At 41.1% G+C, this 10452-nt stretch overlaps 1 protein-coding gene across 1 annotated transcript; it reads right to left on the bottom strand.

Annotated features, from left to right (window-relative positions):
* Positions 1-1293: 1293 nt before the first annotated feature.
* Positions 1294-9673, bottom strand: YWHAH (tyrosine 3-monooxygenase/tryptophan 5-monooxygenase activation protein eta). The gene is made up of 2 exons (XM_026037799.1): positions 9446-9673; positions 1294-2702 (listed from the first exon to the last, which is right to left on the bottom strand). The coding sequence occupies exons 1-2, from the start codon at positions 9530-9532 to the stop codon at positions 2046-2048; spliced, it is 744 nt and encodes a 247-aa protein (XP_025893584.1). The 5' UTR covers positions 9533-9673; the 3' UTR covers positions 1294-2045.
* Between the last annotated feature and the right edge of the window lie 779 nt (positions 9674-10452).

The following is a 10452-nucleotide window of genomic DNA, read 5'->3' as shown; positions in this document are numbered from 1 at the left end:
AGTTACATACACGGGGGGGGGGCGGGGGGAGAGAGAAGAAATGATTTGCAATAATAATTACTAACTAGTCAGAATAGTTTAACATAAAAACAGAGGCAGCCTTACTGCCAAGTTTTATCTCAGTTCCATAGGGGCACATAAGTTTATCTATTAGAAAGAAAAGAGAAAGACGACATAGGAGCATTTTATCTAGCAGAAAGGGAAAACTCAAACAGATATTATATTACCAGCTAAAAAGAGCTGCATGATTTAAATGCAAAAAGTTTAATTGAAATATAGGGGCTTGTATACTGCCTGAGGAAACAGGAGCAAGTAAAAGGGTCTTCCAGAGTAAGTTACAGTAAGCAGCAGTAAGATATTAAGTACACACTTCAGCTGCTTTAAGAGATTTGATTTTCCTAAAACTAATTAAGGGTCTTAAAATTATAAAGCAATATATCAAGGTTCAGGATTTTCATGCTTCTTCTCAGATGCTGCACTAGTTTTTCAGTTGTCACAGTTAAGTAATGCTAGAAGTAAGAATTCATAAATACAAAATTCTAAAAATTTAACTCTAAAATTTTAACTCTAAAAATTCTAATCCTCCAGGCACTAAAAAACAATTGGTACACTACTTTATAAAGTACAAGGAAAAAGTGGTAGATACCTAAGCCAGTTATTTTTATTGTAAATGTCAAAGAAAAACAGACTTACATGAGGCACTTACATGTCCCTTAGGTTAGCTCAGGTGCCAGAAGCATTCTGCATGCTGCCACATGTAACTCAACAAGAGCTAACTTACAGCTTCTGCAACTTCTACAAAAACATATATGGAATCAGTAAACATACACACTAACTGCAGGAAAAAAAGCAAAGCAAAATAAACAAACAAACAAAAAAAAAGAACAAAAAAAGGAAGTGAATAAATTCAATTTAAGCAAAATTAACAGGTATTCTGTAAGAATACACACTGCTTATGTCAGAAGCAGGCAAGCACAAAAAATGATTTTAAACGGTACAGATACTTTGGTGATAACCACTTAGAAAATCTAAAGGTTACTGCAGACAGAAGCAAATAATACAAGTATCTACATGCAGTATAAGAAGGGTTTTTTGTTATTTTAAGCTAAATATATCTTCGGAAATGCCACTTCAACAGACATGAGTGGTGCACATTCTAGACTGCTGTGCTTTATTTTTTAAAGCATATGAGACAAATTGCCACAAAGTTTTTGATTAATTATGCCTTAATGTATGAATAATGTGCTAAGTTCTTAACAAAAGACAGGACAGCTTATGTAGAGATAGGATCCCCGAAGCAGCATTTTATTTTATTCATTGAATCCCAAAACATTTAATTTAGAAGTCTGGCATCTCAGTCATGGGCTAACATTGACATAAGTGTTGTCAGAATACAGAGACAACTAAACAGCAAAGAGTTTACAAAAAATAAATTCATGATTCTTCAAAACAACTGCAAAAGGTTACAAGTATCAAAACTCTTCGGTAGATGCATTGCATTAAAGGAAATTGTGCACATAAGTTAGGCAAAAAACCAAACTGCTACTGAAACCTCACATTTCAAACAGTTTATTGTAAACTGATGAATAGGGTCATCACTTCACATCAGCTTTACTGTTTTCATTGACCGAAAGGAACTTTGGGGTGGCTAATTTACTTTGCATGCACAGAATGTACTGCTTAACAAAACTGCCAGCTCATTTTAAATGGATTTTTTTTTTTGGACTGGAATCTAATTACCTTCAATCACTATCCATTATTCTTTCCGTATTTCATAATCATCAAACTAAAAATGCCTCATTTAATATGTATCCTTCTGCACTGTTCAAGTGCAACTAAGATAAATAGGGCAAATAAACCAATCAATCCATCAATGCCCATGGAGACTTATCCGAAACTGCTTCCTGACAAAGCGGACAGCAGATCTGAACAGCTGTACAATACAGATATGCTTAGCACTAGATATTTAGTGTGACTGTGGCAAGGAAGTATTGGTGATGATGGGGATGGTGAAGTGGATGAAAGAGGGACCAGAGGTAAGCTTTTTAATTATTGCCCTCTCCTGCTTCTTCATCTTGCTGGTCACTCGTCCACAGAGTGAGGTTATCTCGCAGTAACTGCATGATGAGAGTGGAGTCCTTGTAGGAATCCTCGTTTAGAGTGTCCAGCTCTGCTATGGCATCATCAAAGGCTTGTTTGGCTAAAAGGCAGGCCTGCTCGGGAGCATTCTGGATTTCGTAGTAGAACACAGAGAAGTTGAGGGCCAGCCCCAGCCGGATGGGGTGAGTGGGCTGCATGTGCTCTTTGCTGATTTCAAAAGCCTCCTTGTAGGCAGCTTCTGAGGCTTCCACAACACTGTTCTTCTTCTCTCCAGCAGCAACTTCTGCCAAGTAGCGGTAGTAATCTCCTTTCATTTTCAGATAGAAGACCTTGCTCTCATACTGGAAGTCATTGCAGTTCTTGATCAAGTACTTATCTAGGAGGGCCAAAACATCATTGCAGACCGTCTCGAGCTCCTTCTCTATCTTCTCCCTATAGGCTTTGACCTTTTCCAATTTCTTCTCGTTCCCATCTGCCATAGTCTTCTGCTCTATGCTGCTGATGACTCGCCAAGAAGATCTTCTAGCTCCAACTACATTCTTGTAGGCTACAGACAGCAGGTTTCTGTCCTCATTTGAAAGAGGTTCATTCAGCTCAGTCACCTGAAAATATAGACAAAAGATCAAATTTAAAGAGTTTGCCTGAAGAGAAGAATGTGCAATTTTCCTTCAATACTTCCAATATGAAAAGAAAGAGCCAAAATTCCTTCTAGACAAGAGCCAATCTGTCCTGATGGAAGTTTAAAACTGTTTCTGCAGACAAGCTGAAGAGTGAAAACCCCCAGCTCTGCTGTTAACAGAACCTGTATTTAAAGGCCATTACAAAGCACATTCACAGTCAGGTTGGAGTAATGAAAAAGCATTCACAGAAGACAGACAGTCTTTGCTATAATCACTCAGGCTACACACTTAATACCAAATTTAAATGTACCTGTAACAACAGCTAAACATATCTTGGACACTGCACAGACATACTGAAAACTGGATGTAGCTTCCTGCATTTCTTCTCCCCTGTGGCTTTCTTTCAGATGAGAAAGATGCATGCACTGCAGTTGCTCTGATTAAGCTCTGCATAGTACAAATAACATTAGTGTTTCATACCATCTCTCAATCACCTAGTGAGCAATTTTAAAATGTAAAATAAAAGTCACTTGCCCTCTGCAGCCACACAGCCACACTTTCTCTAGTAGGATATCACTTCCCTCCAAATAAAGGTTCAGCTATGAGCTATGGTGTATTAGCAGAACATTTGCATGTAAAAAAGAAAAACAAACCAAGGAAACCTCCACCACCTCATCCACACCTCACAGGAAAAGAAAAGGAGTATGGGACAAGTGCACATGTCAAAAACACCTGAGAATGTCTTGGTAGGATGACAGTATTAGACTGGATTCCTAAACCAGAAACACTCTACAATGGAAGGGAAAGCTAAAAGATTGAAACTACAGCTACTGACTCTTCTGCTTATGCATCTTGTCCCTGCTTTTTACATTCCACTTCATCCTCCATTAACTGTCTTTTTCACTCTCTACCTTTGCCTTTGACTCCTTTCTCTTCTCTAAATTAACTAGTTCCCTCCTCTCTCACTGGTGCTAGTATTTATGTATTCAGCATCCAGAGATATCGACCACATTAACTCCTTCAGGAGCTGAAGCTTAACTACCATAGTTAAATATATAAATACTACATCGCTGAAATTTAACTATCACCTTGTACTGAGCAAGTTTGTTAAAACTGTCAAGCAGTACCTGACTACAAACCTTGTCCTAACACAGGATTGAGAAATAGCAGAGAATACTTAAGATGCACTTGTGTAAACTGCAAATACACAGAGGAGTACAGTCATATTCCTCAGGGCTACCAAGAGCAGAGCGGCTGTTTACATGTGGAAAAGGAACGTTAGCTTCTTAATCAAAGCAAAGCATCTTACTAAGAGATAAGATTATTAAGAGACTTCATCAAGAGACTAATCCAGGTATCACTAGCCTATGTGGCTGAATTCGTTGTCTTAAACTCACCTTGAAACAGTACAGTCTTCTTAAAAATACACTACATAGGGGCAGAGGCACAATTAAAGGATTCTGATCTGTCAACCATGACTTTCAAAAACGTTTTTTGAAGAAATCATGATGAATTAAAGAAAACACTCAACTGTCAAATTGTGGAGAAAATTTGTCAATTATACTTTCCTTTATCAAATATACCACCTTTTTAAACCCAGGCTTCAGGAGTCAGGTTACTCTTGCACAATAAACCTATTCAAATCTAGCATATGGCACAATTAGTCTGAAGTCAACATACCAAGGACAACCCTGGGGAGTTCAACTGAGAAAGATCTTACTACTTCTTTCCTTCTTCAGATTTTCCATATTTCCATCCCTATTTAAGTCTGGTCTTAGAAGAAAACAACATATGTTCAATTTTTGTTTGTTTAAAAAAATCACAGAAGTGAGACTTTAGCACTGTATCATAAAAATTAAAACCTGGTAATAAAAAAGCCAAAACTTTCATCTTTGTTTCAAGCCCAACAACACATCTCCCTTGTCTGCATCAGCCATAATAGACACTGTATCCTGAAGGTTACACAGAGCACTTGAACCACATAGTGAATTACTTTATCTGAAAAAGTTAAAAAATGCCAGCCTCATATGACTCCCAAATGCAATTTATATCCTTTCAGCAGATTCCATTAATTTCACCTAGAAGCTGAATCACCTTCAAAGGAAGTGTCTGAAGTTATGTGCCGTAATTCTGCATAACAGACTAGCAGTTCCACACTAGTTATTCCTCACCTGGCAGGAGCCTCCAGCCTTTTTGAGCGAGGTCCCTTCCTTCCCAGTGTCACTTTTCAACATACCCTCCAACCCCATTTCATTAGCCCTGAACTACTTTCTTCTCTCCTTCAATGCACTTCAGAGCGAAGGAGCAGATTACCCTCAGTTTTCACTGAAGATACTTCGTGTAGATGTATCTAAAATAACTCAGGGTGCAAAATTGTATCAATAAGAAGTTATCTACTATTCTAGGCAGAGTTGAAAAGTAGGTAAGAAAAGGGACATGTCTCTCCCCATATATAGGAGTGACCTAGATATGCGGGGCGGGAAAAAAATTCAAATATCTTCCCTTCTACCTATAGTCATTTTTACCCATAGTAGAAGCAAGGTATTGGATCGCAACAACTATATTTAAATTTTAGACATGATCAACACAAGGCTCGTGATTTCTCATAACATGTTACGAAAAACACTACTACTTGAAAGACTAAAAAGCACTTGTATTATTTTCAGTCCAGAGCAAGATAATGCAACTGAATATTCAGACTATGATTTGCTAGCAGTTTTCCTGCAGATTAGTAGTCTGCTTTATGTAGTAAGAATATAAGGAAAATCAAATTTGTTTCTATGATACAGGTATCTCCGCCTCTGGCATCTCCTCCTCTGCTTTGTGCCCAGTTATTTCAGTTTACTGGGAAATTTAAAAAAAAAATTAAAAAAGGAATTCTGACTGTAATTCCAAAATTCCTAATTTCACATGCACAGCTCATCCAGCTCTATCAGCTCAGGAATGACTTACATGTGTGCGGGATCCCACGTAGGACACGCCAAGCTGAACTAGCTTTGTATGACAAACACAGCAAAGCGAAGGTTCCACAACTTACAGCAGATGTATGCACTGCAGATCACCTGCTAGCATGAAATGTGACCTGGATCAATTACATATATGTGATCATGCTTCTGTATGGTTACACAGAATATTTTGTTAGCATTTTTTGTTAGTCAGAGTGTGTGCTAGATCTCGTGCCAGTTCTTCGCAAGTTGCTTGGGGAAACACAAACAAAAATCCCAGGCTGTACTTGATGCAATTTAGAGCAAGGATAGCGCAGGCCAGACAAGACTTCCTCCTAGTGTAAAGTTATGAGATTCATAACTTCTAAATAAACAGGAACCAGAAGAAAGAATTTAAACCAGACCATTTTTTGCATCATGTGGCTTGAGTGTTTTCTATCAGACATTAGAAGCTCTATAGCTAGATTTATTGTATCGAGTCACAGTAAGGAAGTCTTCTCATGGCAGGGGAATATGCTGTTTATATATAAAAGTCATCTGATTCCTCCCTCCTACATACATATACTTCATTAAACAAAATCAGACACTGATATTGAATGAAGGAGAAATGGACAATACAACACTAAAAATATGGAACTCCCCAAACTTTAAGCCTATTTATGTATAGAGATAAAGCAAATAACTAAACTAGAACTTCAAACTACTTAAATCTCAGAAGTATACCCAGCAACACCTGTATGTTATGGCATTGGTGAGCCCCAGGTAGTATTTCACACACAAGCCTATTTTTAAAATTGTAGAACCTCATGTAACTCAGATGCGCCTTAACAATCACTAAACTGAAGAGTAAATGACTGGATACTTGTTCTGTAGCTACACTAGAACAGCAACAAAAATTAATGAAACTCCTGAGAATTACACATTAGAATTCCTACAGTCTGAAACAGTAAGGATTTATACAGCAACATAGTTTAACGGCTTACACTTTACTTCCTAATCAATATATAATTGGATTTTTGGAATTGTCTAAAAACAAAAGCACTCAATACAGTATTTCCATCACGCTTCACGTATTTGTTCAAATAGGTAACACTTACACACTTACTCTTCCACCTCACACACAACTTTAGCATTTACTACATTAAGAAGCATTTTTAAACCTACCATGTAACATTATTTCAAATTGCTGGAATCCTAGAGCAATATTTAAGGCAATGAGTGTGCCACATGCTTGGAAGAATGCCATTTAGTAGAGGCACATTTACACATACTTGTATGCTTTTATTGAGAACATTTTGGCTGCAAGAAACTAATTCACAGCAATCTACATGAAAGCTTTGTTATATCCTCCTACCTGCACATTATAAGCGGACATACCGGAATTCTTCCAAGAAATTTCTAAAGCAACAAATAAAACTACTCTTAAGCAGTAGTTTCCTTATTTAAGCTACAACTGTTAAGTCTTCCATAGAAAAGCCAGGACAAATAACCAAAAGGATTGGAAAGTTACAAGCGTTTCTCAAGTTTCATACTAATCACTAAAATAGCTATAGTTTTGTTTTTTTATTTCTATTCCCTCCTTGGTCATAGACTTAAAAAAAAATCTATTATTTGGCTAAAATAATTTGTTACTTGATATTTTAAGAGCAATTATAAGGCTGTTTGCTACATCATGCATAGTAAAAAATATGGTGAGAAATACCTGCAAATAAAAAGGCCCATTCAAGTGTCTACTATACTAGTAGCATGTTATTTTCATATTGCACCTTCATCCTAATTATCCATCACCTTTTAAACCAGCCATCTTAAATCCAGAAAAGATTTTTAAAAATGTTTCAAATCAAGACATGTTGCTTTAGGAATAGATATCTGAGCAACAACACTGATGTCCCATTGAAGGAAGTTGCCATCTCCACAGCTCAAAAGACATTTTGGATATATTATTTATACAGGAGGACATTTCTCTGAATACTCTTGTCACTAAAATTGAAAGAAATATTAGCTGTATGGAAACACTCCATGTAACATTTCAGTGTAGATTAAGTTCAGACTTGCCAAACTTAGGTCAACCTTTAAAGAGCATTCTGGAAATTACCATGTTAGAACCAACAGCAGCAAAAGACATTTAAGTCACCACTACATACAGTATTATATATATATATATTCAATTATATATTGAATGAGAGGGTTAAAATGTTAAGATGTTGCCCGTTAAATTCAGCTTTGCATTCTTATTTTTGAAATATCCCTGTAACATTCTTTTTTCAAATGCTCAAAATACAGCTCACTTAAGACTTGTTAACAAGCTTCCAATCAGGGAAGCCAATAATTATACACCTTTTTAGAGAGCAAAGTGAGTATTAGTGAAGAAAATACCATGAATAAAGATAAAGAAGACAACTGAAAACGCATAGTTACAGATACACTTTTTATATGTATTTCCTGAAGCACAGCAACTCTATTTCTTGTTTCATGTACGATATGTTTAGAACCACATAGACACTGTAGTTCCGTAATTACTTGGAAATACAACTATCAGGAATTCTAGCAGTATATTAAAAGGCAGCTTCTTTAATGCCTAGTATAGCTGATACTGAGATATTTTAAAGTATTTCTGCTTTAGAATTGGGCTGGTCCTAGTATATAAAATGTCATAACGATGCCATTATGAGACTTCTGCTTTCATTATCAAGTTTTAAACAGGTAATGATTAAAAAAGAGCAAAATAAAGGCCTTTCATAGTCCTCACTTAAGAAACATGACATTCATCCATCTCAAAATGAGATTTTCTGTCAATCAACCCATCTGAAGCTGCTCTCTCAAATCAGAATCTTCTCACCTTTAAGGAGAACTATTCTCAAGGGAAACCCAATTTCTCTCGGGGCTTTTGGTGTTCACAAAGGACTGATCAACAAGACTCTAATACCAGGTGTAAACAGGTACAGCAAAGACACTGCAAAGCATTTGCTAACATTAATGTTACCTTTAAATTTCAGATGATAGGAGTATTTTTAAAATAAATAAATAAAAGGACTAGGCAGGTGAGGTTTGATCATTCTGCGATTTTATTATATACCAGTACAGACAGGTCTTCACAAATAATTTCCATTGCTTGGCTTTGAGAGAAGCTGAGTTGCAACTGTACCTTATGGTTTAAACACATTTCAGTACTTGTATGTGCAAGGAATGCACTGAGAATTTGTTATCCTATAAAGAGGAGGAAAAAAAGGAAAAAAAAAAAAGGAGAAAGGAAAAAAAGAAAAAAAAAAAAGAAACAGGCAGTATTACACCTCAGGAAAGAGGCTCGAGCACGGCGCAGCTTTGAGCCCGGCTGCACGATCCCCGCTGCCTCCAAGCGGGGCGAGGCCTCTGGGCGCGCGCTTTTCTATGGAAGGAAACGTCTAGAAAGGGAAGGGGCTCTGCCCGCCGCGCGCGGCGCCCTGGCGGGAAGGGCAGCCCCAAGCTGCGCGGCGCGGGCGGCCTCAGAGCCGCATCCCGCGGGAGGGCCGGGCCCGGCCAGGCCGGGCCGGGCAGCGGAGGTGCCTGCGGACCCCGCCGCGTTCAAATGGGCGAGGCGCGCGCCGGATTGGCGGCGACGGGGGGAGGAGAGGGCTCGGTCCCACCCCCGGGCAGGGGCAGCGCGGGGAGCGCGCGGGATGCTCCGCACGGCGCCCCGGGCTCGGCCCCGCGCGGCTTCCCCAAGGGCGGCGGGCGGGATGCGGCGGCCCCGCCTCGACGAAGTCCGCGCTTCCTTCCCCGCGCGCTGCCAGCGCCACTCACCGCCTTCATGGCCGAGGCCATGTCGTCGTATCGCTCCGCCTGCTCGGCCAGGCGGGCTCGCTGCAGCAGCTGCTCTCGGTCGCCCATGGCCGCTTCCGTGGTGGCTGCCGGGCTGGGCACGCTGCGCCCCTCGCGCGCACAGCAAAGGCGGGGAACGCGCGGCTCTGCAGGCGCAGGGAGCCGAAGTGCAGGAGCAGCAGCAGCCGCCGCGGGCTCAGGCTCGCTCAGCGCCCGCTGGGCTGCTCGCGGCTGCCGCTCGCCCCCGGGCGCGCTCGCTCCGCGCTCAGCTCGCGCCTCCGCGCCCGGCTCCGAGCCTCGCGCTGCTGCCGCCGCCTGCGCGCGGGGAAGGCAACGAGGGGGCGGAGCCGCGGGCACTGCAGGGGAGGGGAGGAGGGCGCCGCTCCCCCGCGTTCTATTTCTAGGTGACGTCACTTGCTATAAATAGCCATCCCGGGGCGCCGGCGGGGGGGGGGCTGTCCGCATGCGCACTGCGAGTGCTGCATTTTCCTGCTGCAAAGGTGGAGGTGGGCGATGGGCGCGGGCACTGCGGGAACCGCGCGAACGGCCGCAACGGCCGCAACGGTCCCAACGGCCTGGCCCGCGCGCGGGAAGCGCCCGCCTGAGCTGCCCCCGCGCCACTGCCGCTTTGTGCGCCGCGTTTGAAGCGTTTTCTTTCATTCTCGCTAAAGAAATGGGTCTGTCGGCCCTGCTGCTTTAAATGCTCCTGGTTGTGCCGGTGGCCAGCACAGGGCAACTGTTGCCTCATGCAACTGATTTGACTAAAGTCAATTTTGCCAGATATTTTAATTCATAATAGCCAGGCTCTTCTTTAGTAAAGCAACAAATACCAATCCTATATAAAAATCATCTTATGGCAACAGGGCTGCACAAGCACTCCAGCTGCTGCTGGTGTGTGCAGAAATGCAGCATCAATGCTGCTGTTTCCTACCTAAATCATTGACACTCACTGTTCTGCTCAGGGCACAGCAGCAGTTAAACACCAGCAC

This window comes from Nothoprocta perdicaria, unplaced genomic scaffold (genome assembly GCF_003342845.1).
Source record: "Nothoprocta perdicaria isolate Ctin4 unplaced genomic scaffold, notPer1 scaffold_2, whole genome shotgun sequence".
NCBI classification, from domain to species: Eukaryota; Metazoa; Chordata; class Aves; order Tinamiformes; family Tinamidae; genus Nothoprocta; species Nothoprocta perdicaria.
Note: the sequence above shows the minus strand (reverse complement) of the source record. Positions and strands in the feature narration are given on the sequence as shown.

Excerpts from the sequence above, each read along its gene's own strand:
- YWHAH (XM_026037799.1), bottom strand. The coding sequence starts at position 9,532 with ATGGGCGACCGAGAGCAGCTGCTGCAGCGAGCCCGCCTGGCCGAGCAG. Across the intron at positions 2,703-9,445 it reads TGGCCTCGGCCATGAAGGCG|GTGACTGAGCTGAATGAACC; the intron begins GTGAGTGGCGCT and ends CTATATTTTCAG.